Source organism: Poecilia mexicana, unplaced genomic scaffold (assembly GCF_051168715.1).
Source record: "Poecilia mexicana isolate PSO_F unplaced genomic scaffold, ASM5116871v1 scaffold_6, whole genome shotgun sequence".
NCBI lineage: Eukaryota > Metazoa > Chordata > Actinopteri > Cyprinodontiformes > Poeciliidae > Poecilia > Poecilia mexicana.
The window spans coordinates 2,054,684-2,081,748 of NW_028263375.1; the positions used below are offsets into that span (position 1 = coordinate 2,054,684).

General features: G+C 38.6%; 1 protein-coding gene across 4 annotated transcripts in view; it reads right to left on the reverse strand.

Annotated features, from left to right (window-relative positions):
• Window positions 1–20,480: 20,480 nt before the first annotated feature.
• cep192 (centrosomal protein 192) overlaps window positions 20,481–27,065 on the reverse strand; it is a 39,546-nt gene continuing 32,961 nt past the window's right edge. For all 4 annotated transcript variants that reach the window (XM_015002165.2, XM_088006047.1, XM_015002163.2 and 1 more), the window contains exons 49-52: window positions 25,495–25,607; window positions 25,204–25,327; window positions 24,812–24,870; window positions 20,481–22,493 (exon numbers count right to left, since the gene is read on the reverse strand). In XM_015002165.2, the coding sequence (XP_014857651.2) occupies window positions 22,361–22,493; window positions 24,812–24,870; window positions 25,204–25,327; window positions 25,495–25,607 (429 nt within the window). In that variant the 3' untranslated portion in view covers window positions 20,481–22,360. The remainder of the gene's footprint in view (window positions 22,494–24,811; window positions 24,871–25,203; window positions 25,328–25,494; window positions 25,608–27,065) is intronic.

The window sequence follows — 27,065 nt, forward strand, 5'->3', positions numbered from 1 at the left end:
CACCAAGATGCTGGCAAGAGTTTCTGAAAGCCTGTGAGGTAGTTTTTCCATCTTATCCCCAAGATGCTCAGTTGGATTTAACATGTGGGGAAATTTGGAGAATCTTTTAACACTTCAAACCTGCTGTTTTGCTCCTCAAACCTTTCCTTAGCCATTTCTACTTTGTGGAAGAGCATAGACAGAGGGAACAGCCGTTACAAAATGTCAGTTCCATCATAGAGTTTTCAAGATGTCCTAACAATGCTTATATAGGCTGTGCATGTTAAAGAATCATCAAAATGTGGATGGTAGGATCAAAGTTTTTCCCAGGGTTCAGAAGCTAGGCATCCACATTCACATCAAGTAAAGCACTATGTATGCACTTTACTTCATTTTATTAGCTCCAAGAATTGTTGTCTAAGAAAAGATACAGAATAACAAAATTAAAACCAAGAAACGAAAACATAAAATTGACAGAAAGGAGAGACAGAGCTATTGGTTTCTCCAGGTATTCACAAAGACTTTCAGTCGCCTAAACTGTGGATTTAGATCCAAAGAAACTTCCTTAAAGATCTTGGCAAAGGCTACATGGCTATTAGCTGCACCGCAGTCTCTCTCGCGGCATCTCTGTCTCTCCTTCTCTCTCACACACAACAACCTACAACCTCAACTGACCTCCAGTAGCCTCTGTGACCTGCAGTATCCTGCATTAGCTCACATTCACAAAACAAAAAACCTACATGAGCCTACACCAACCCACACTCACTGAGTCATTACACAGCACAAGCAGACAAAATCTCACATGCACACTTAATTCAGCGCAGCTGCCTAGTAACAGGTAGGTTATTTTTAATCGCTCAGGAAGTCTGCAAGAAATTAATTGTTTGTCAGATGGAATCTAATTGCACATCGAATGCATGAAACAACTTCACTCCATAATTTAAGTCCAGTCAGTTTAATTCATGTTTACTCGTTTACAGACTGACCCGCCATATGTGGAGACACCTCTGGGATTTAATCCCAGAACCCACACAGGACCAGAGCACCACCATGCAGCTTCCTTTGTTTTTAATAGCATCAGACATTCACACATGCAAATTTTGATTGCTTTATCTCATTTTCAACTTCGTTGAACAACATAACAGCTTTCACATTATAAAAATACCAACACAAAGTGTTTCCATTTTTTGTGCGATACACAACATTTTAACAATGGCTGGAAATCATTGGCCTCAGCTTGTATTTATTTGTTTTACAATCAGAATTTGAGTGACAAGTTAAATACAGTGGAACACATTTGCTTGAACTGATATTTAACTTTTCTCATTTTGGAAAAGGCCTTGAGATGATTTTTGTATTGAAGAGATGTAATTAAAAAAAAAGAAAAAATATTCAAGCATTTCTGTCTGGGGACATTATGTTATGAAAAGATGAAGTCAAGAGGTTCCTGTGAAGAGTTTTGTCTGCTCTAACTTCTGCTTCCTCGTTGAAAGAACCATAATACTGAACTAAATAATACCAAAAGTTCAGATACAGAGTTTAACTAGCAAAATCATATCATCCTATTCTGACCTTTTTTTTATTCAATAAGTATTTCGTTCTTTGTCTTTTTAAATTCTAGTTTCCTTAGTGACAGTTTTGGTATGATAAATAACAGGCAGAGGTCAGAGACCTTCAGAAACTCTCAAATTAGCAGTAGATGAAATGATATTGTCCTAGATCATCATTAGTAACTTTTAGAACTGTGGTTCCTAATCCTGGTCCTCAGGCCACATGGCAGGTCAGTACATATTTTAGGATGAATTCACATCATAAAATATGTGAATTAACTAAAGCACTGTTTAGTCTGCTTCAATCAAACTCTTCATCGTTTACCTAGAAAGCTTGGTTTGTTAGGGGAGGTGTGAATGTGTATTCCAACTCTGATCCGGAACAAAAAAGGTGAACTCTTGGTCTCGGTTGAAGTGAACTCTGGTGCGGTTCTAGAGCATAAGCGGACCGGAGAGCGCTCCCAAAGCAGGAAGCGGACCACAATGGGGGCCATTCTGGGTAAATGCAACCAAAATAAACACATGAGAAATGGTTAATGTTTTTTTTGTCAAAGATGAGAAAAATCCTACAACTGCTAAAACTGAACCCACTGCATTGTTCTTTACATTTCGTACAGAAGGAAGCCCAAGACCGAAAAAATAAATAAAAATGCTTGAGACTCAGTGCAGAACATGCCTCTGTTGACAGAACATAAGTTTCAGGTCAAATTATCACACTTCAGGTGTATTTCTTTTTATTTTGGAGTTTTTGATGATTTCAGTGGTGTTAAGATGTTTTCTCCATGTCTGAAGCAAAACGTTTTCCAATTGATTTCTAAATCAATTGGAAAACGTAAAACACATAGAAGCAGATTGTAAAAAGAGGACCAGGGCAGACTAGAACTGGCAGATTTGATCAATAAGCTGCAACGATTTCGAGCCAAGTTGTTATAAACGATATATCCCGCCACAAGCTGCAGAACTGCTGCATCATCCACCACTAATGCCAAGAATGATCGCCAGGCAGACTTATGATGAGCTCCTTCCCACCAGTTTGCTCCATTATGCCGGCGCTTGCAGTACAGCTTAAGCCATCAACATTATTCCAGTCAATACCAGCGGGAAATATGGAAAATAGAAATCACACAGCTCTGCAGCAAAGAAAAGTTGCTTCAGTATTCTCACCCTTCCTGTGTAGCTACATTAAACTTGTACGTATTTCTCAGTCAAATACACATCTGCAACCAGCTGAGGTAAAGAGAGCAAAACGTAGCATTTACATGTGGAGAACATGCACAGAAACCAATCTGGTGAAAAACTTCAAACAGGAAGATAAACAGAGATAAATGTGGAACAGTTGATTAGAGGACAATAACTGTCCTTGTAATTTGCTTGAGCTTTGTCATTCACAGCGGTTTTTATCATTTCTGAGGGAATAAATAAATAAACAAACTCTGAGTCACACAAACTGAACCAATTGAAACTCTGAACACTCACTGACCTTGGTTGTCTTCATCTTCACATAAGTTGTAGTCTTCAGGCGTCGAGTTTATCAGATAAGATGGAAGTCCTTCAGTATGTACATGAGTCGGTCAGAATGATCATCTACCAAGGGGATTATTAAAATCAGCTGGTCATATAAACCATCTCAGACCCACTGATGAAGGTTCCTGGCTGGATATTGTTAATGCTTCTGTGACATAATCAGCCTGAACAACAAACTGAATCAGTATTTGTTAGCTTACTTTAAAAAAGCCTGTATTTTTGTGAAATGGTGTAATGACCATCCAGACACTGAAAAAAAATTAAAAATTCCAAGATTTTGTGCAAATATCTTAGTTCACTTGAAATAAGACAAAACTAACTTACAAGAGACTTTTCAACAAGAAATATGAGCTTCTTTTAAGTCAGTAATTTCTTATTATTGATGAACATCTTGCTCCACTGGCAGATTAATTCACTTAAACCAAAGGGAAAAGTGTCTTATAATAAGTGAAATAATCTGCCAGTGAAATTGGTAGATTTTCAGAAGAGACACATAAAGAAAGTCGGCCTTCTATCACCTGAAGAACATTTCTAGGATCAGAGGACTAATGTCTCAGCGAGATCTAAAGAAACTCATCCATGTGTTTATCTTGATTACTGCAACAGCGTCTTCACAGGTCTGCATAAAAATCAACCCTCCAGCTGCAGCTGGTCCAGAACGCTGCTGCTGGTGTTCTGACTCAAACCAGGAAGATGGAGCAGATCACCTAGTTCTAAAGTCCTTCTACTGAGGGAATAGATTTTAAAATACTGTTAGTTTATAAATCACTGAACGGTTTAGCACCACAATACGTTGAAGATCTGCTGTTGCTGAATCAACCTTCCAGACCTCTGAGGTCTTCTGGTTCTGCTCTGCATCCAGAACCAGAACCAAACATGGAGAAGCAGCATTCAACAAATCTGGAACAAACTTCCAGAGAACTGGAAAAATAACCATAAATATTCATTAGTATATTTTATGTGCATTTTATGATGATTTTTGATGATTATGATGATGACAAAATCTAATGTTTGTTGCTTGTTTCATAATTGGTTGCTGTGTTATGTTTCTAACATGTGAAGCATTTCAAAATGCCCTGGTGTTGAACTTGATTTGACTTGACATATTTAAAACAATTGACTGTATATCAAATTAATTTGTTTCCACAGAGTGTTTCACATTAACATGTATACTTATGTACAGTGGATACACAAGTGGATACACACCATCTACGGTTCAGTATTCACTTATTCTGCTACGGAACATACTTCCAAATTTTTTTTAGAAAATTTTGACAGTTTTAACTATAATTATATTATGTTGTATTTGGTGTGGGGTCTATTAAAATGAGCAGCTATAAGCATTTTTAGAGCGTGTCCCAAGTACAAATTTTAGATATATGGAGGAGGTTATGCACTGTGTTACCAGGTACAATTCAAACATGATATTGACCAAATATATTCAGTTGCCTTCAGGCGAACTAAAACTAGTGCGTAGCCCAAGCAGAACAGGAAAGCAGAACAAAATAAGAAACTTGTAAGCATGCCAAATTCATGCACATTCTGGACATTTCTGCCTGTCTTTTGATGTCAAAGTAAAAAAAAAAATTTTTAACATGGTGATTATCTTTAGAAAGACAATAATAACAGCCGAAAACGTCCAACACAAACTAAACAGACTCCCAAATGCATCTTTGGGTTCCCACCTTCGCACTCAGCTTATCATGAGCTTAGGGCTTTACATCAGCTCTCCTTATGTGTGTGACTGCAAGCAGAGTCAACACAATGCTCAGTGTGGTTAGATGATTGAAGTGCTTTGTCTTAACCTTACATCCTTCACTGAAACGAGGGTGTGTGGGATGCAGTAAGGCGTGCCAACAAGCTGATTTTTCCCCCCCCTAATTTAAAAAGCTTGCTCGTGTCCTGAGGGCAGCAAGACGTCCTCCACTAATTTCCATTTCTGAGGCATCAGCAGTACAAGTTTGAGGAGGTCTGCAAGTTTCTTCCAGAAGGAGAAAAAAAACTTCCTGGTGAAAGTGAGAATTAAATAAATATACATTTACACAGTTCCCCCAACACAATTAATACAAACTTGTCTCATCAGAATTCCTCTTTGCAGTCCGTCTTAATTCTGACCTCCCAACCATCTGTAGCAAAAAAAAAGTATAACATCTCCATCTGATTACTATTCAAGGAGTGTATATATAAATAACCAATGACTGAATGCATAAATGATCATAAGAAAGTGTGCAGAAAAAAATCCGCTGTATAGAAAGTTTAACAGTAAACCTGAGGAACAGAAAGAGACGAGGATAAAAGAAGCAAAGCAGAGCAGTGAGTAAATTACAGTGAAAGCATGCAAGTAAATACAGAGTAAATACAGAGCATGACAGTGTAGCACAAATTCATCAAGAGTTCCTGAATACCTGCAGAAGAGTTGCAGGGTTTAATGGCAAAAACATGATATGCAGCGTTTTGCATTAATAAGTTATAAATGCATTCTAGCTTCCTGACTCATAATAATTTCTCAATCAAAAGTCCATAGAGATTTCTTCCTCCTAAAACAATTATATAACAGCATGTATGTTTGCATCATGCCCATCACGAGCAAATTCATCACTGTGACATTCCCAGAGGCAGATTTTAGCGATTGCAGGATTTCTCTTTTGTCTTTGGTGAAGGATCACGAGTCATTTCTCCAGCTAGCTAGACCCACCCATTTGTTTTGGTTGCATTTACCCAGAATGCCCTGGTGCCGTTCAAATATGTGTGTGTGAACACCAAGCGGACCGGAGTTCACTTCAACTGAACCCAGACCGAGGTTTTTAGGCAGACCAGAGTTTGTGTTTTGGTCCTCCTGAATCTGGGAAAAGGCATTGATCACCATCTTCATCCTCCTCCAACACCAGTTGTCTTCATCGGAGTGGAACTGAACAGCCTCAGAATTACTTCGTCACAGTTCGTTCCTTTGTCTCTCAAACTATGGCAAAAAAAAAGAAAATCTGCTGTTCATTTACTGTATCAATCTTGGTAGAAGGAGCTCCCCAAGTTTCCTCCTTGATCTCACTGCAGTCCAACCATCCGTGTTCACCACTGTACAAGAGACTGGTTCAGAAAAGCAAGAAGACTGACAAAAGGTTAGATGCTTGTGTGCTGTAATGCGTAGCGGCTGCTACCACAAGCACAACCTGAACGCAAAGATCACTGAAATATTGCAAGCTGTACCAACTATAGGAGGATTCCTGGTGTCGATCCCTGTTATTAAACAGCAGTCTTTCTGGAAGTTACTGTTTATGTTACATAGAGCAGAAGATGATATAAGGACAATAATGAGGCCGCTCAGATCTGTGCTTCACAGCGCTAATGGGGCAGTCGCCAACAACATAATCAAAGTGAACGATAACTTAACCCAGCAACGTTTTACTGGCTGAACACACATGTAAAGTTGAGTCTAAAATATTTCAACATGGCTCACATTTTTTTTTATATTTCTCCATAGAGCAGCGAATCCCTGTCTAAAGAGGGGCGTTCGAAACTTTAACAGCCTAAATGCTAAATTTAATCATCCCAGCGTCGCCCCGGGGACCCGGGCTCATTAAAACGCTGCAGTAAACCCGACGTGTCACAACAATTAGGCCGTGTTGTCTCAACTTCTGGTACAAGGCGCTTCGATGTTAGCATGCGATCGGGGGGAGGCTCCTTATCTGCAAGTCCTCTTTAGCTAAATTCCCTTTGAGTTCAGCCAGAGTTCACTCCAATTCTTTATTCTTTTTTTTTTTTTTTTTTTAAAGTTGTAGCCTATGGCAAAGCACAGCCTAGTCGCAGTCTGCATCAATAATGTAGACACCACAGCCTGTTAACATCTCAGCCTTTAGCTAGTGGTCTGCTTGACAGCCATGCACTTAAACAAAGGCAGGCTGGAGCTGTGATTAGCACAAAGAGAACAGAAAGCTGGACAATTTTAAGTGTGGGAGAATAATAATTTGAAGTTCAGAGTACGGTCAAAGAGATGAACACACACTGCTGCTTTAGAGCCAGGAGGAGTACAGTAGATGAAGTGTGTGTAAGTGTGTGTGTAGAAACTGGCTTCTGTGGCATATCTACCAAATGACCACACTGCAGCATAAAAAGGAGTGAATTTCAGTGAATTTGTGGAAAAACTGAAATTTTTCCACAAATTCTCTGAATTTGAAAAGTTCTAAATTTGATGAAAAAAACTTGGAAATTTCTGAGTTTAGAAATTTCAACTTTTGACAAAAAATTTCCAAAATTAAAAAAAATTCAACTTGAAATTCAAATTTTGAGATTAATGTCATTAAATTTAAGAAAAAAGGCTTTGTAGAAAGGCTCAGATATTTTTCTAGAAAAACGTGAAATTTCAATTTCAAAAGCCAAACATTTTTGACTTTTAAAACTGAAATTTTAAACTTTTTTTCCCAAACATTTCTGAGATTTTCAAATTTTCAAACTCAGAAATCCTCCCCCTAAAAAATTTGCGCATTTTCTTTACTTAAATGTTCTGTTTTTTCTAGATAGTTTCTGAGATTAATCTCAAAGTGTCTAATGAAAATTTAATCTGTTTTTTTTTTTTCTCTCTCTGCAGGGCCCCAGTACACCGTCATATCCTCTCTGTCTTACAGACAAACACCTCATCTTGGAAGAATCTCAAAAAGCACCTCATGCCACGCTTTCACACACAAAACTATAATTTAAATATTCCAACAAAATTCGGTTTGCAAAAGAGATGGTGTAAATCTTTCATCAGTAAAACTAAAAAGCCACAGAGGAGGAGACTTTTCAGGCTAACGGAACACGCATGAAACATGTCTGGGTCTCACTCACTTTCTCCCATGCAAGGATGCCACTGAATTATTTAACTACTACTTAGGCTCCGTGGTTAAATTAAACTATGCAAACAAGAGCAATCTGAAATAAAATCACATCAGCAGCAAATGAAGCTACCGTTTGACAAAACAGCTTAAACGTCTTCAATGATGCGCATTTGAAGAGGAAGACCTGATGAAACTGCTGTCTTCAGCACTTTTCTTCGCAGGGCTTCTTATCTACTTAATCACCGACGTAGCACTGCGCTTTCTGGACTGCCTCTAATCAGCGTGGGAACTGTGGAAACATTTACCCAATGCTGAGGAGCTCTTCTATAGAGCTTAAGGAGCTGTGAGATGTGGGAAGCGGATTCGTTAAGAGAACATAAACGACGAGAGCAAATATCTGTCAAGTGTTTTCCTTCAGGATCACATGCCAGTCAAGGCAAAGCGGCTTTTTTCCTGCGTTTTACTGGAAGTTTAGGTATTTATGGACTGTACGGAGTGTAAGGACTGTATGCTGCGAGCGCCGAAGTTCTTTGTGTGTTCAGGTTGCAAATAGAGAAATTCTGAGTTTGCTGTTGAGAGACAAAATATCACAAGTAACCATACTACTAGTAAAACTGATAACATTTATGCTGAAATTAAAATATAATTTTGATGAATTTGCAAATGGCAACGATGGTAGAAAAAAAAATATCAGAATCTTGTATACCTAGTATGTACCAATGGAGGACATTACCTTAATGGAGAGAGAGACAAGCAGATGAATCAGTACATCATTTCAGAAAGAGCTCAAACAAAATTATTAATCCAGGATTTTAAAATTTTAATCTAGCAAATCTCATCTAGGAAACAAGGCCAGACTTAAATATTCTACTGGATATTATTCTGGAAACTTACATCTTCATTCCATATCCTCGTGAATTCATTATTCAAAAACTTGACATTTCTGTTGACAACTGAAAACTAAAAAAAATATTTTTTACATACTAATCTGTATAAAAATATGACTTACAAATGTTTAAACATTGGTGCTGCCAGCACTTTCATGGTTTGCTCCATTTCTTGGCCAAAGTCAGCTGAAGCAGGCTCAGAGTTTTCATGACTCAGCACAGTGATGAGTCATGACTGAGAAGCAGCGTGCAGAAAGGGGGAGAGAAAATATGTCACTGAAGCAACTTCAAGTAAAGTGTGTTTAGTCCACTGGAAAGTCAAAAACTGTTGAGAGAGAAACTGATGTCTATGAAGCGAACTGCAGTTGTGGAGGAGGAACGGCAGAACGCTGGATGCCAGATTGGACAAAAAGCAGGACAGTTTAACTGAAGGGTTTTAAGCATGGATACAAAATGTCGTTTTTCTTTATTAAACTGTAAGTTCAAATATTAACTTTATTAATTTTGTAGACAACTAAAATTAATATTAATCGCATGGTCTAAAATCTATCTTAAAATGCATTTAAGTTGTATGTTTTAAACGCACTACTGTATTTGCGAATTAACTCTAGCTAATATTTTGAAATATGAGTCATGGAATTATATTCACAAATTTATTTTTCTTTAAATATAAACCGTCAGTCTCATAATAGTTTAAACAGAACCGTGTGAATACAAATGGTTTCTGAATAAAAAATTGTTTCTGAATCGACTTGTGACCCTAAAAATCAGAATCTCATCGATAGACTCGCAGATCGAAAAATGATGCATCTTAGTTACGTTTCTGCACAGCTTTATTTAACTAGCTCAGGGCTGCTGTTATAATAATCTGCACTGATCTATTTATTCAACACATTTTTTCATTATCCAATCTTTTTTAATTTAGATTTTTTTTTTAAATCTAAATTTGTTCAGTGAGTATTCCATGTACCACTGAGTCGCATTTTGCTCTAATCGTTGACTGGCTGCGTTTGAGCTTCAGTTTCCAAACATAACCGTGCGTTTTACAAGCCGCCACAAAAACAACTCAATGCGTTTGTTTTTGAAGCAGCTTAAGGCACTCTCTCAGGTCAGACTCATTGTCTGGGGCCATATTTTCCTCTGAATTAATGTAAATCTGGACCCACGTTTACTGATTCATACTGGAGCTGGTGTGCCAATGCTCAGACTTCATCCTGCCAACTCCATTTATTTTTCTGCTGCTCGTCTTCTAAAACATTACTGTATAGATGTCTAAAACCTGGCATGTAACAAAGCTCTTAATTCCTAATCATGCTGCACTGAAATGTAAATTTTAAGAGCTTCATTTTATCTTATTGTCATGTTGGAGTTTGTACTGCATAGTTTTTATTTTAACACATTTTTTTTTTTTATATATATATATATTTTATTCTGTGGTGCACACAGTATCATGGCTGTTAAATTAAATAGTTATTGATATTCAAAAGAAAATGTTCAATAAATTCTAATCCCAAAGAATTAATATTTTCCTCTGTGAAATGGGATCCCATTACAAATACATACAAATAACTTTTCAGCAAGGTATAGTGGTTTGTTTTAAATCAATAATTTCTTAATATTGATGAAAAAAAATCCTACTTCCACTGGCAGATTATTTAACTTATAAGGGAAAATGTCTGCCAGTGTAACGGATGCTTTTTATCTATATTCAAGAATTCAATGCCAACAGCCATCACCATCTACAAATAACGCTTTGAAGAATTTGAATTACTGTGAGTTAAAACATTTAATATCCCCTTTGGATCAATAGTATTTTTGGATTTTGAATTGTTCACTGAAAACAAGCTCCCATATTTTGCTGAAAAGTTACTGAAATAAGACAAAACATATTCAAACTAGAAACTAGACAAAAATACTTAAGATTTGGCGTTTATGCAGCGAGTATCTGAAAATGTTCTCTTTCTTGAAAGTTGGTGAAAAATATTTATGTCATGTAATGAGTGTAAAAAAGTTGGTAAATATACAGCAGACGAAAGTTTGGACAGAAATCCAAATATTCCCCTAACAGCAAGTTTACTTGAAAACTACAACTAAATGTTTGTAGATCTGCTTTAGTTTATTTATGAAAATCCAAATTATAACATAGGAATAATTGTTTAAACAAACATAATTTGGTAATGTCATACTGTTTCATGCAACAATGATTTCATACCGCTATGGTATTTTTACTAGATTTTAACACACTGAGGATCCTACGTTGGGCCAAACGGATCCAGGCCCAGTAGCACTGGTGAGACGGGCTCACACTGATTGGTGCACAAACAAACCAGAGTTTTGAACGATTCCTTCCGATCACAGAGAGGATGGCAGGCTCAGTGCAGCCTCTCTGCAACACATCCACAAAATGGGACTGCAAGCAGTGCACTGCAGGGGGCAGCCTCTCGGTGAAAAGTCAGAGTGCAAAAGCTAGAACTGAGGCAAAGTTAAACGTTCGGCTTACAGGTTGAAGCTTCAGGAGACTTTTTTTTTGTTGCCAAGAACCACAGGAAAGTTGAGAATAAAAATATAGCCTGGAAATAGTGAACACTTAGTCTTTGTACATTAAACGGATTTAAAGACTGCACTAAGAATAAGACATTATTCTGTCTTTGATTTGTGACAGAATAAAACGTAATGCTAATGGCTTTAATGGTCTTTTTGCCAAGACCTTTCAAAAGACCATTACCCTATTCACTGCACAAAAAATCTAAAGACTCACAAGAAATTGAGTCTTTACAAATGACTCACAATTACATAGTGCCAAATTCTGTCAATTTTTAAAGGGGCACCATTATATTTTATAGCATAATCAAGAAATGATGTTAACTTCAGTTAACTATATATGCTGTATATATTAAATGCGACTTGAAAGAAATTTGAGTTTGTAATTTAACGCCTTGAAATTGGGCCTCTGTCTTCAAAAACTCCTGCTTTTTCTGGAACGCCGTCTTCAGGAAGTCATCATAACATGGCTCCTCTATTAACCCTTCAACGTTTTTACCAACGTTTCACAGAGAAGTAGCTCGTAAAATGAGCTCAGCAGATGCGCAGTTCCAACAGGTGTTTGCCAATTGCTGCTGGCTAGTCTGAAGGAGCTGAGTGGGGGAGTCGAAGGCAAGGGCTGCTCTTGGAAGCTGCAGCTCTGGGGAGGAGCTTCGTCCTCGATGGTAGAGCTAGGTCCACCAAGGCGTTTTGCACAGCTTAATGGTTGCCATGGGAGATTAAAAAGTTTCTCAAACATGCATGCATTAATCAAATCCAACTCTCCAGGTATGTTTTTGATGAGGAAATAACATGATGTAAAGCTAGAAAAAGGCACATTTCACACAATATTCTTTAACCCATGATCCAGGATTGGTTGACAGAAAAGTACTCTTCTTTTTTTTGTTGACTGAAGAGTAAACCTGTCACAATAAACAATTAACTGCATAACAGACTCCAGTGAGCTTGGTAATTTGTACTATGTTTATTAATAATTTTAAAGAGCAATTTTGTTTATAAACATTTCATAGTTTTTTATTTATGGCTTTGTTTAATTTCATATCGTTTTTGATTGTTGTGTTTTAGATATTTAAAATGCCTGTAAGTTCCAGTGTGGAGTGTTCTGTACAAAATTAAAGTTTTAGGCTTTGAGAAGGTGAACTTGCATTATGTCATTATCAGCATATTAGCTGAAAATGGTTGCAAAGCAACAATATCATCATTTATCAATTTTTGTTTATTCATTGTCGAGCAAAGCCTGTTATGGTGATTAGCCTATTATTTTTTTAATTTCTTTTAAGGTTTTATTGGCTCTAGTGGCTTTTATTTGATAGTGAATTGAGAAGGAGGTGGGTAATGAGGGAAGGGGGAAGACATGCGGTAGGAGTCACCAGGCCGGGAATCGAACCTGCAACGCTGCCTCAAGGATTAAGGCCTCCATATGTGGGTTGTGCTTAACCCCTCTGCAGCCACAGCACCCCGATAAGCCTATTAAACAGGAAGTAAAAATGTATATTTGACTGAAAGCTGATCCTGAATTCATGACCTGAACCAAACCATGGATTTTGTGAGCCGCTCCACCCCTACTGCTTGCACAACTCATTAGGTAACCAATAGAGACGGGAAGAACAGAAGCAAAAAAGAGGCTGAGAACCACAAAAAAAAAAATAAAAATAAAAAAATATATATATATATATATATATATATATATATATATATATATATATATATATATATATATATATATATATATATATATATATATGGAAGCCTGTTCTGACTGAGCTGACTTTTCTGATAGGACGGAAATACTCCCCGATGCTAAAGTGTCTGCAGGGTAGAGCTGAAAAATACAGTTCGGGCAAATTGGCACTTATCATGGTGTTCCAACTGGGGTTAAAACTGAAGGTTTTCTTCAGCCGTTTGATCTTCTGTTTGACTAGCACAATATCTTGGATGTATTCAGTCAGAACTCAGCCAGATGATTAGCTCTGGCCAAGAAAATATCCTAAAACATTTAAAAGTTTAAAAAATAAATAAATAAAAATCAGAGCAGAGATGTAAAAATGTTTTCCTTTCTTTGGAAACAAAGGGAAAATCTAGCCTGCAGTGCTTTTGAAAAGATAAACAATTCAAACAGATTTTCTTAAAGGGTTGCTAAATTACACACGGTATCAAGCTGGTTCTAAAGCAGTTCAGTTGTGATGGGGAGAATTAAAGCGAGCCAACGTAGAGCAAAGAGAAAATCTGTATATATTTTTTGCTAGAAAATGTATACATTTTAAGGGTAATTACATAAAGAAAATATCAACATGTGTGCATTGTGCTACATCTACAGACCAACTACAGACCAGGCAGTAGTTCTTCTGTCCGTTTTGTCCACATGTGTTTTCTTTTTTACACTCACAATTTTACAAACACTTTGTCGGAGAAGAGCCCATATATTTGTGGATCCAACACACACACCAGTGCAGACTGCCACTAGATTTACCCGTCTAGCGCCTTCGTTCCACCAACAATACTGTCGCATTTCGCCATGTCACATGGACTGGCAGACAAGACGAGGCTCTTGTGTGTGCGCGCACGCGTGTGTGTGTGGGAAAGCAAAAGCGCGAGAGTGGAGTTCAGATTCCAGCTGATCCGTCAGCAGCAGACAAGCTCCATCAAGTCTGTCTCCTCCGACAGACACACACTCCGCCTCTTGCCTCAGGAGGCGAGAAGCCGCTAATTGGCAAAGGGCAAAAGAACACACACACACACAAGGAGAGTCAGGTACGCGCACACACACTAATAAGAACAAAAAAGCAGACGGACACAGAAGTCTGGCTCTGAGAAGCACTTTTTCCAAAGTGTGTGTACTCCGAACGGCTCAACCTGGCAGACGTTACTCGAGCTAAGAATACACACCGCCTGCCTGCTGAGTTTCTCCGCAACTTACCTTGTTGATAATCTGGTTGATCCCCCCCATCCCCATTACCCTGGCTTTAGTCATTTTATGCTATAGCTAAAATATAAGGGACTGCAATAATCATTCACTTCCCAAATCTCCTTTAGGCAGAATATATGTGCATTCTGGACTTTTACACTTGAGAAAAAAAAACTTCCAAGTGGAAATATTTGAACATCCTGGGATTCATGACATGCTAAAGTTTTGGTTAAAAAAAACAGCACACACCCGAAGGCTGGAGAATTAATGAGCAAATGCTGAGGTTGTTTTACCAACAGTTGACATCCCCCTCTTAAAAAGATATGATGAAAATAATTAGAGAGCGTTGCTGGGGTGCTAATATAAGGCTTTTTTTTAATAGGATCCCTGTGGAATCACAAGCCATCGTGACGACCTGCAGACATTTCATACAAGTGTGACCCAGTTTTTTTTTCTGTTCCTATGGAGATCCCAAACACAATTCCCAACATAAATACAACACAATACTGTTAATGTGGGAAAGCTGTATTAATCTAAGACTCTAACCTGTATCGGCCCGTGTGAACATAACTCTACAATGAAGCGTTATTGTAAAGTACCACATAAGGCTTCAGGCGAAATGCTAACTCCTAGCCCTTAATCCATTAATTTCTTAACTTACTGTGTATTAAGATTAAGAGAGCATTTAAAGCCTTCAACAATGTCTTATGAAAAACCCCAAGCTTGAATGTATTTTATTTGGATTTTATTTGATATCCCAACACAATGCAGCTCAAAATTATGAAATAGAAAGAATTTTGCTTTTCTCAACAAATAAAAACAAAGTTTGTTCTTAGCCCGTCTTACATACTGAGATTTATCACCATTCTTTGCAATGTCGCTCAGCCTCGTTCAGATTGATTGGACAGAGAGCATCTGTGAGCGTCCATGATTAGAGTCAGTGTCCTGTTAGAAAATGTTTGGTTACATCCAACAGGTTTGCTTTCAGGTTTATTTTATTTCACTTATCCATATTCACTTCTCTCCCACGCTTCAGCCTAATGGCCGATTTGTGGTCACATATGCAGGCATTTGTATTGGCACACACACCTTTCATTCATAGCGCAGTCCACCTGGGGACTATCCTTCCGCTCAGTACCTGTATTCTTTGGTTTGCTTAACATGGTCATGAAGAGAGTGCCACAATGGAGTCAAAAATCAACTTAGCAATTTCCATCCTAGAGTTTTTAGCCATTTGACAAACTCAAGCTATTTTGTAGCCTGGCCAAAATAGCCAGGCTACAATATCCTACACAATTCTCATCTTTCTTCACTGCCCTGTCCTCCCGCTGAGCTAGATTTCTGTTTTAGAATTGTGGTCTGGCTATACAGGGTTGTAGTTTGGCAATGGCATTGGAAGGAGTGAACAACGTCATTCAGTCCGAGTTGTTCACGCTTCTAAATATTGAGCAGTTAATGTTAGAACAAGAGGAATGTCTAAGATGCTTTATTGTTAGCAAAGATGTCATAACCCTACTCCCCATCGTTTTGTTTACAGAGCGTGCAGGTTTTGTTATGCTTCCTAGCGTAGCGTAGCATGACATACATCATGGAAAAGCCTTAGCAATTGCCAACTTCAACAGAGTCCATGCCTTTCAGCAATCAACTGTTTCTCAACAACCGAAGGTCCAGACCTTCTGTACAACAAAGCGTTGAACTAGGTGCTGGTTATCACCAGTCTAGGTATTTTGTGAGAAATTGTACAAATGCACATACGGTAATTCCTCACCCCATCTGATAAATGCTCCTCAAAAGTATTCATGACGTCTGCATATACAAAAACTAGATGGTGGAATAGCAGATAGGTTGAAGCAAAATAAAGCTGTCTGAACGCATTTCTCATAAAATGTGCCCACAAACTTCTGACCAATCACACAACAGAGCACTGTGCGACGTAGTTTGGCCTGATGTCGAGAAGGGGAGGAGAACGCAACAAAATGCACAAACAGTTGCACAACAAATAAATGTAACGTCATTGCAATATCATTGTGTGGAACATTCATATCAAAAATGAGTGTTTGGAATACAATAATGGCTGGCTACTGTAAATTTGTATCAAGTGATTGAAGCAAAGAAGAGAAGGAGTTAAGAAACAGACTTTTCTCAACCATGTATGGTGTCTTAGGAAAGGCATCACTAATTTAAAAGGAGGAAAGACTGCAGAGCCTGCTGTTAGTTTCATAAATGACAGTAAACAAAGAAAGAAAGCTTGTCAATTACATGGTGTCACACTTAATGACTCCTTCATTCAAGAAATCTCACGGTCATCTCTTCCAGTAAGATGTCTGGATCTGCATATTCACTGTGGAGATCTCCACTTGACTCTAGCATAGTGAATTAAGTCTCTTGGCTCTACAATGAGAAATTACATATCAGACATTACAGAAGCATCTTATCAAGCTGAAGGAGATTTAAAGAACTTTACCTGGATCACCACACCAAATATGGACAACCACAATCGCAACATGGTCAGACATAATTCACTAATGAGAGAGAGAACCATGGTTTTCTTTGGGCTGAAAGTAACTGTTTGTACAGTGAAGAATTTTATTCTAACACAAGGACGGCATCCCATCCTTGCCGTCTCACAGCACGGAGGTTGTTGGTTCAAATCAGAACAGGAATCTTTCTGCATGGAGTTCAGAGTTCAGTTAGGGTTCTCTTGGGGTACACTGGCTTCCTTTCATCATCCAAAAACAAGTGAAAGTTAAATGGGATTCCTATAACTACCACAATGTTAGTGTGAACCAATAATACCGTTACTTTTAAGGCAGTCCACGGTACAAAGCATTGTACGGTGATGTGAAAAAATATGCCCCCTCAAAGATTTATTCTGTTAAAGATTTTTGCTACACTTAAATGTTTCAGCTGATATATTTTTTTAGTATCAGATGCTGATTATGTATAAAAATTAAAAAAAAGCTATTTAGACAAGACTGGCTCAGGTGAAAAAGCAATTATCTAATAATAAAATCAGTTTGATTAACAATTGTTTTTGTTCAGTTTCACAAACAGGGTCTGATTATTGCCAGACTGTTGCAATTATGAAAATACTTAAAAAGAACCTGTCTGACTGCATGAAGTAGTAAAGCATCATCTCAGAAAACAATACATCATGCCTTGATCTAACAATTCAATAACATGGGATGACAAGGCCTGTAGCGATATCATCGCACGATAAATTAAACCTATCGACCTCATTTTAATTATCGGCTTTATCGTCTCTTCCTGCCTTTCTTTCTGTTGACACTGAATGAAAAAAGGCTCAACTCCGGTGCTCTCCACTGACCGTCCATTCCTCATTTCCTTAGTGTAATGTCCAGCGCACACTATAGCCGACTGTCGGCCCATTTTCAAAACCTGAGACCACCACACATTAGTCGACAGAAATCCTAGGTATAACGGTTCGATCGGGTTCGTCGTGCCGTGTGGTGTCCAGCCACATGGGCACAAAATAATGGCTACGAGTCCAGTTAACTAATCTTAAAACCAGACATTAATCAGTGCTTTATTAGAATCTACTACCTGTGATGCATGTGGCTAGAGTCAGTGTAAAGTCCTGACTGAATGAAAATCATTATAACCTATTTATGTCACGTTAACGAAGAACAGCTGAAAACTTACCGGGTTTATCAACTGCGGTAGCAATTTGGCTCCAACTCTTCCCCTTGTCATTTCTATATTCTTTGCACAAAATGTTTAACAAACAATGTCGTTTCCACATATCTCAGATGTCCGCTGGACTTCGTGTCGTGCCGTGTCAGCTGTTTGGGATTCCCCTCGTTATTTCCCCTCAGAAATCACGGAGGAGAATCCGCGCTTTCTGATTGGCTCCCTGTCACATTCAGCGTTAAGCTCCCAGTCGGGGAAAACTCCTGATTTAGATCGGAGCGGCCACGACGATCTACATCACACTACAGGATTATCGGTTACGACAATCTTAGATCGGCCAACTTTCTAAGATTGTTGTAAAGGGAAAATGGCGGCAAAAAAAATCGTGTAGTATGAAATACTGCATTAGAAGTCGGACGTGCCCATCTTCTCTATTTAAATCTAGTGATTACTGAAGGGCAATATAGACTTCATAATCTGCACTCTTTTGGTTGAATGCAGTATTTATTTCCACTTTGGCTTTATGTCGTTTAGTTTTTATTAAAGTACGTTTTTTGTTAATGGAGACTGAGAATCCATTTTATTTTTGTTTTTGGTTGTTTTATTTAGTTTATCAGTTCCAGTGTTATGCATTCTTTTGAAAATAAAATGTATCTATCTATGGCAGGAAATCACATGCATTATTAGTCATTTCCATTAAATCAGTGTCATTAGGTCTTGAAACAATATTATCGTTTATCGCAATAATTTTTAGACAATCGCCCAGCAAAATTTGTTATCGTGACAGGCCTAGGGATGACAAACACTATTGATCTCCATCAGTCTGAAAAGAGTTACATAGCCAATTCTAAGGAATTGGGACTCCACCAAACCTCAGAAAGCGCCATTGTCCACAGAGAGAAAAACATGGATCATTGGTGAACATTCTCTTTAGTGACCACAACTCACCTTGGAGGTCACAACAGAAGCAGAACAAAAAGGTTCAGCTAAAATGTGCTATTTAAAAATAATTTTAAAAAAAAAGGGGGAGAAAGAAACCATCTGAGATTATCCCAAAATACCCTGGGAAAACAACTCTTTGGGCTGACAGGACAGAAGTGAAACTTTTTGGAAGATGGTACAAAACTAACAATTCTACAACTAACAATCATTACCAATTGTCAAACATGGTGGTGGTGGAGATATGTTGCTGCAGATAGTATTTATCCCTAATAATAAAAAGATACAACTGCATTTAATTTTTGCTAAGGTTATCTCTGTCAAATATCAACAGTTTTATGATGTGAAACAATTCAGTGTGAGGAAAAAGCAAAAACTGTGGAAATCCATCATGGGGCAAATACTTTCCTGAGTCCTCTAGTGTTCACATCTTTTACCAGCTTTGCCTGCATGAAACCACAACAGCAGATAATCAAGTGCCTCATTTGCATTTACAAAAGTTGTGTGAAAGAAAAAAAAAAAAAAAACCACCCTCGGGCATAAATTGTTTTTTTAAGTATTTAACTTGTGCATCTCCCAGCTAGCTTGTTCTTTAAAATATATTGAACATGACAGCTGCTGGCACAGAATAAGAGATGAAACAGACTCATTTCTGTGCTTAATACAGCAAAAGAAGAAATCTCGGTCAAAGGGAGAGAGAGTTACCCGGGAGAAACGTATACATAGCGGACAAGTGCTGTGGTTCCTTGTAGAGAGAGGGAGGGACGAAGGGAAGGATGGATGGATGTGCCTTCTTCATGTCTGCCAATTTAGCCTAGTTAGCTTAGCTCTTCAGTCTGGCGCAGCGCAGACAGTGGCTCCCAGTCTGCACGACAACTTCCAGCGTCTGGCCCAAAGTGCAGAGCAGAGCCAACCCCGGACAGCTCAACAATCATTTAACAGGACCAGTCAGCTTGGTCAGAACATTCCCTCATCCGCCTACGACAGCAGTTTGTCTTTTAATATAAATACATAAAATACAGAAATTACTTTCAAAAATCTCGCCGGCTTCTTACCTGCTCGTGCCGCCACTCACGTGCAAAGCCGCCGTGACCGGTTGGTTGGTTGAGTGTGTGATGCTGTGGATGTTAGACGTCAGGTCCAACTGCACTACAGTGGTGTCACGGCTGGGAGGCAAAATAAAGCTCAGCTGTCCTACTGTACAGCACACGTTGCAGACAGCCGGGGCCTAAAATAACGCTTTGGCGACACCTGCTGGTTACTTTAACAAATAGCGGTACAACAAAAACAATGACCTCGTTGAGAAGCTGCAGTGTCCCAGCAACGACGGGCAGGGGGAAATTTCAGAAAAGTACGGATTGATTCATGGGTTTTCAGTCCACTTTTTAAGCTAAAGATTCGCTCGAGAATTAAACTGGTTCTTGAATTTTTGTCAAGTTCAAATGAGCCAATTTAAACTTTTTACAAGTTAAATATTTTCAAGTGGAAAACTACTCCACTGACCTGGGAATGCTAACCTGCAACTAATATCCAGTTCTCAATGGATCAGATTGATAGGATTTAATAAATAAAAGTTACTTGTAAGAAATTCATACCCTCTTGAATATACTAATTCAATTTTTCCTAATTCCAACATAGGTTACATTCATGTTCTCCTTCAAGATTTAAAATAGTACCTCATGAGAAACTAAAGTTAATTTAATGAATTTGCCAGTTTATTCACAAAATATACACAGGTTCACATGCATTTACAGAGTTTGAATACTGCTGAAGCAACATTGGCAGTTACAGCTTCAAGTCATCTTGGGTACATCTCTACAAATGAGACATCTTTTTTGGGTATTTTCCATCATTCTTCTCTGCAGATCCTCAAGTTAGCTCAGACTGAATGGACAATATAACTTCAGTCATTTTTAAGTCTTTACAGGGCTCAATTGTATTTAAACACTCAAAGACGACTTTTTCTTTGAATCACTCTCCTAGTCCGAGGTTCAGACTGATCTGGAGCAAGTTTTCTTGAATAATCTTTTTTTGGCTTTAGTTGAAACAATTACTTTCCGCACTGTGTCAAAGTCGTTTCCGTTACTTCTCAGGAATAATTGTTGAAACAGCAACACGTGTATTAACCAGGGGTGCTGTGGTGGCACAGCAGTTAAGCACAACCCACCTACAGAGGCCTTAGTGCTCAACACTGGGTCGCAGGTTCGATTCCTGGCATGGTGACCTTCGCTGCACGTCTTCCCCCTTCTCTCATTACCCACTTTCCTGTCAATGCTATCAAATAAAAGCCACTAGAGCCAATAAAACCTTTAAAATAAAAAAATCTGAACTTTATTTTAAAAATGTCTACATACATACATATTACATAAAATTGGTGCAAATATTGTCACCAAGATTTCAGAACGTTGCTTAGATACCACTAGACACGACGGTGCCCTTGTTATAAAACTTTCAATACGCGCAGGTAAACAATGCCAGACATTAGTGTTCTGCTGCCAAAGTGTGTGTCATCTAACAAGTTAACAACACATGCTTGATGGAGTTTGCACACCTTTCCCCATGCCTATCCCGCTCCAGAGCTCATTATGGAAATGGATCCAATGCTCCCCCCCCACGCCAAGCAATTTTGGCGACTTGCCTTGGAGCCAAAAAAGGAAACTGGGATCAAATTCTCTGTGCCTGGAACGGTGATTAATCACATTTTGCCATGGCAACCATACAAGGCAGACCTGGCAAGTTGCTGAACAAAACCCCCCTAAGGAAACTGATTTAGCTTGTAATCTAAACCATTAACCATCCTAATGTTGTGAGCTGCCTTCATTGAGACTAAATTAGAAGCATCTGGACAGTTTTGGAATCTTAGAGGTTGCAGGGGTGTCAGCACATGGTCCAGATAAGCCCCAGTTCAGGTGGGCTTTTTAAGTGGATGAAGACTCGTCTCCATAGAAACGACAAGTACAAAACCTGAAATCCATAAAGACCTAGAGCAGGTGTTTAAAAGTAAAGCACTTCAAAATAAGATAGCATCTCCAAAACTAGCATTACCACAATGGCAGAAATGACTTCCGTTTATGTTTCAGATTTTGGGCAAAAGTGGTCAATAATTCTACTTTTACAAAAGCAGAATTGCTCCAGCCATCTTCTCAAACAGCAGACAGAGGCCTTCCTGTGTGATCAAGTGCAAGTAATGCCAAATGGATCTCAACTGGTACTGCGACTGTGACGGAGGCTGTGGAAACAACAATGCCGCCTTGTGATGGAACTGAAGGAGAGAAGGCAAACACCCAGCCTAGAGTCAAGTGACAAAACTGATCCTCCGTTTCAAAACGCCACAGTGGTGCAGAATTGTAAGCTGGATACATTCAATCATTCTGCATCAGACCATCTTTTCATGGGTGAGCTGAGGACAGCTGAGCCCTCTTCAGAGATACAAAGGGCCCTGTTGGTGTCTCCACTCAATAACAGTCTACAGCTAGAGAAACAATTCTACAAAAAGGAATCCATTTCATGCTATGCTTTTAATTCATATGTAAGAGCTGGTGTTTTGGTCTTGTGTTGCTCTTGACCAAAAACTCAAAGAAATGCTTCACCACTCAACTGGACAACCAGATTTCCACTTGATTCTGATTGGATGAGCAGCAAGCCGGTGTGTTTGCCGGCTGTAGTGGGCTTGAATTGGACTGGTAGCTTCACGTAATGCTGTGATCTAATGGAAGAAGGAGAACAGGAGGAAGAAGGAGAACAGGAGGAAGAAGGAGAACAGGAGGAAGAAGGAGAACAGGAGGAAGAAGGAGGCATTAGACAAATTTTTGTCAAATGAAGAAAATGCACTCAAAAGCACATGATATTTGAACTATAAAAATAAAATATTTACTTTAATTCTTATGCATATCAGGTGGAAATGGATGAAAATAGTTTCAATATGAATGTGGGAACAGTGCCTTGCAAAAGCATGTATAAACCTTGAACTTTTCACATCTAGTCACATTACACCCCAAAACCTAGAGTTTGTGGTTGCTTTACATAAAGTAGCACATAACAGCAACTTATGTTAAATAGAAGTTATCAGCTGTACTTATGTCAAAATCAAATTATACAGATGAACTCCATTTATGAAGTTCATCTGTACGCTAGTGTTTGCTCTCTTAAGGCACAACGAAAGAAAAATCAGTACAAAATTACTCAATTTATCCCAAAAGGCAAGTAAATGTTTAATTGTCTTTTAATGCTTGTGATGGTAATCAGCTGCTCTCAGTTGAAAAAACATAATGCTTTGTTGCCAGGGTTGTGCATCATAGCAACTGCCCAAAAGTGAAAAAAAATTCTTGCAGCTGGACAGCATCTAAAACCTCAGGGAGTAACTGTCCAAACATGTAATGTCTCAAAAAAAAAAAAAAAAATTAACTCTACAAATTTTCTTTGCTGAAAAATTTGAAAACCATGAATCATTTGCCTTCCACTTCATGTGCCATTTTGTGTTTGCAAGAAAATCCCAATAAAATCCACCAACTTTTGTAGCTGTAAAGCGACAAAGGCTGAAAAGTTCAGGCGGTATACATACTTCTGTAAAATGCTACATAGAAATAGGTGATTTCTGCAGGATGTTTCCAACCTTTGTTAGATCCAACAACAATTTCAGAACCAATATAATTTAGTTTGAAAGGAAATCTGATATGCAGAAACATGAACTGAAACTTGCGAGGTTTTTCATGACCTGCAGAGATCCTGATGAGAGCCACAGCAAACTGCAAAGCAGACGTCACAAAAAGCAGCTGGGGGACGTCCAGGTCATACAACAATATGGTGTTTGCACATAATGGAGGAATGTATGACAATGCTTTATTTTTGGTAAATGAACAAACCAATCCCAGGAGGTTTGCTCTTCATGCTCTACAGATCTTAACGCACTTAAAAACTAACTAATGAAGGACTGTTCTCAGAGTAGGCATGCTTTCTTTTTTAATCACAACACAGTCGGTACCTTTGAGTTGGTACCTTTGAGTGGGGAACACCTGCCCCGGCCCTCTGGTTAGGTAAAACTAAAATCTTTAAGGCCTCAAGTTTATTCCACAGCAACATTACCTTCCAGATCCCAGCATTTCAGAGGACCTCCATGAGTGCATTCACAATCAGAAAACCGTTACAAAGTTTGTATCACAACACGTTATAGCTAAGCATCACCAGCTACGTCCTTGAATTAAGTCAAGTATGAAAATACAATTAGCCACAGAGAGAAAAAAAGTGGAAAGAAATCAGATAATTAAGAGTTGACTGAACTCTCTGTTCCTAATTAAAGGCTACATTCACATGGCAGGTCTCGACTTTCGATTCCAATTTTTGTGCGTGGTCGTTCATACTGCTAATTAAATGCGACCAGACTTCTGTGTGAACGGTTTATGATGCCCGAAGCGACCCTCATGTACAGAAGAGTAGATGTCAACACAGAGCACTGTTTACAGAATTAATAATGGACGCCACCGTCTATGGATTTTAAAGTTATTCTGCAATGGAGGTAATATTGTAAAATAATGCAATGGAGGAAGATAAATTAGTGGCTTTTGTGGAGCATTAATTGCAAATTCTGTAGACAAATTTGTTTGGATGCGTAGTCAGAGCCAAGCTGGGCTTGTGATGTGCTTCACCAACAGACTTTCAGAATTTTGTAATCAGGATTTTCAGCCATTGTTTTTGTTCGGTCCCTCTTCTTCTGGTGCAGAATTATGATGCATGTCTCACATCAATGATGTAAAAGTCAGATAAGTGTGACATGACTGTTCAGTCTGCACATACTTTGAAAACCATCAGGACTAATCATACTTAGAGCCACATATGTAACTGGCACAAAACTGATTTTTGGGGGAGTGAAGAGATCAAAATTGGGTCGTTCAGACTGCCACCAAAAAGTCAGACATGGGCCGCACATAGGCAAAAAAATAAAATAATGTGGTTGCATTCGGCTGCTGTGCGAACGTACCAAAAGCTAAAAATCTAGCGGCAGAGCAGAGATGTGGCCAAGCGACTCACCTTAGAGAATACTCAAAATGCTTCATGTGGAAGGGCTCCTTAGGTTTTATAAATCTCAGCTGCAAGTTAATTAGAAAAGCCACACGTCAAATCCATGCAGAGCACAGACAAAAATGCATAAACCAATACATGAATACATTGAGTTAGTCATGCAAGTTCCTTGTCAATTCACTGTGAAAAATTAAAAAAAAAAGACAGTAAACTGGGATCCTTGTCAGCATACACCTACAGTCTGAGCCTGATTTGAAAAAGTCTTGCCTAAAGCAAAAACCATGACTTGTTTTAAATGAACACATTCTGTCTTAACTTCTCCTTGGCTAGCCTAAGTTAGCTGCTGCCAGGAGAACTTTGAACTTTCCACAGTGGTTTTGAAAGAATCTGCAGGGGCTCACCTCATGCCTGTCGGAGGAGTTGTTCCGGATGTTAACCTTCAGCGTGCTGGACTCCCCCAGCCGAGTGTGTGGGAAGGTATACAGATCCTGAGGGGAATAAACACCCCGCCGCACCCCCTCCTGGCTGAAATTAACAAAAACAGTAAAAGTTGCACTTAAATTACATTTGAAATATTCAAGTTATTCTGTGAAAATACAATTTTATATGTTTAATCTACAACTCCAGTCATTTAGTTGCCAGAATTTCACTTTAACGCCGCCATCTTGGCTAGGGAAAGTAGCAGAACTCACCCAGCTTTGCTTGCTGACGAATCAGCTCTCTTGTTGCTCTTCACTGTGGCTTCGGTCCTCACCAGGGAGCAATTTCCTTCCTGGGGTAACACCATCGGCCCAGATTTTACACCCTTCAAAACAGACATGACTTACTTCAGAATTGCTGCTTGAATATTTAAAAGAACTGAAAAATTTGCTAAAGGTGAATAAAGCATGGTCAGTATTGCTGTGTAAATGCACAACATATTTACACCACAGATCTTTCATACACAAGAGCCAAAATATTTGTTTGAATTTGACTGGTTTTCTAGTCACGACTGATGAGAAACATCCCGCAGCATGACGCCATACTTCAGTAGAAAATGGTTCTTTCAAAGCATCATGAGATGTCAGGTTGTGCCAGACAGAAGTGTTGTCCAGAATGACCCAAAAGTTAATTTTTTTGCTTCATCTGACCCCAGTCTCATTTTTCATATGCTGGTGAGTCTCCAATTTTTAATTGGGGAAAAAATATATATATTTTTTTTTCCTGTGGCGTTTTCCTGGCTTACTGTCCATATAGTCTGGCTCTGGACGATGCAAGCTTTTGCTTTTATTGTTGCAGAGGAGCTGCCCAGAACAATCACGACCAACTTTGGCTTCCTGGTTGCTTTCCTCAATGCCCTCTTTCCCTGGTTGCTGGGTTTAGAAGATGACTCTCTCTCTGATGGCAGAATCTTTGGATTTTCTGATGGATTTGTTTTGTTTAAAGCCTTCATAACTTTGTCTCGGACCTGTGTGGATTTGTTTGCAGCCAAGAAAAGTTGCATTCTAGAGGCTACCAAAGCAGATGTACATTCCAAGATCTGAAAATTGCATAACTTTAGCCCAACTTATCAGCAGGCTAAAGGAAACAGAAGTGAATAATTACTACTAGGGACACAACTAATGATTGCTTTAGTAATTGATTATTCTGACTACTTTGCAGAATTTTTTTTCATTTACCAATTTAAGCCTTGTATCTTAAAAAAAAATACATTAAAATATGCAAAACAAATAACTAAGCTTCTTTTATATGAAAAAACATGTTATTCCCTGAAATGCAACAGCAACATTCCTTTAGTGCAGTGTTTCCCAACCCTGGTCCTCAAGGCACACCACCCTGCATGTTTTAGAAATTTCCCTGTTTAATGCACCTTATTCAGCTGATTGCAGTTCAGCAAACACCTCCTAATTGAAATCACCTGTGCTGAAGCAAGGAAACACCTAAAACATGCAGGGCAGTGTGCCTTGAGGACCAGGATTGGGAAACACTGCTTTAGTGAACGATTGATCTGTACCAGACGATGCATCTGGTAATAAAATACTTCTAACATGTGAAAAGCTCAGCCGTTTCTAATCTCTTGGTCGTTTTTGGTATCAACCAACTAGAAATTTCATCGCAAAAGTGCTAAACAGGACATTTACTTTTTACAGAATTTGAACAGGGTGAAGTTAAATCATGGCATTTGAGTCTTCAGTAAAACATATTTTTTACTTTAAAGGCAAATGCATTCTTCCCCGTCTACAGTTAATTTAATTACTGCTCTGTTCTTTCAGCAAATGGCCTT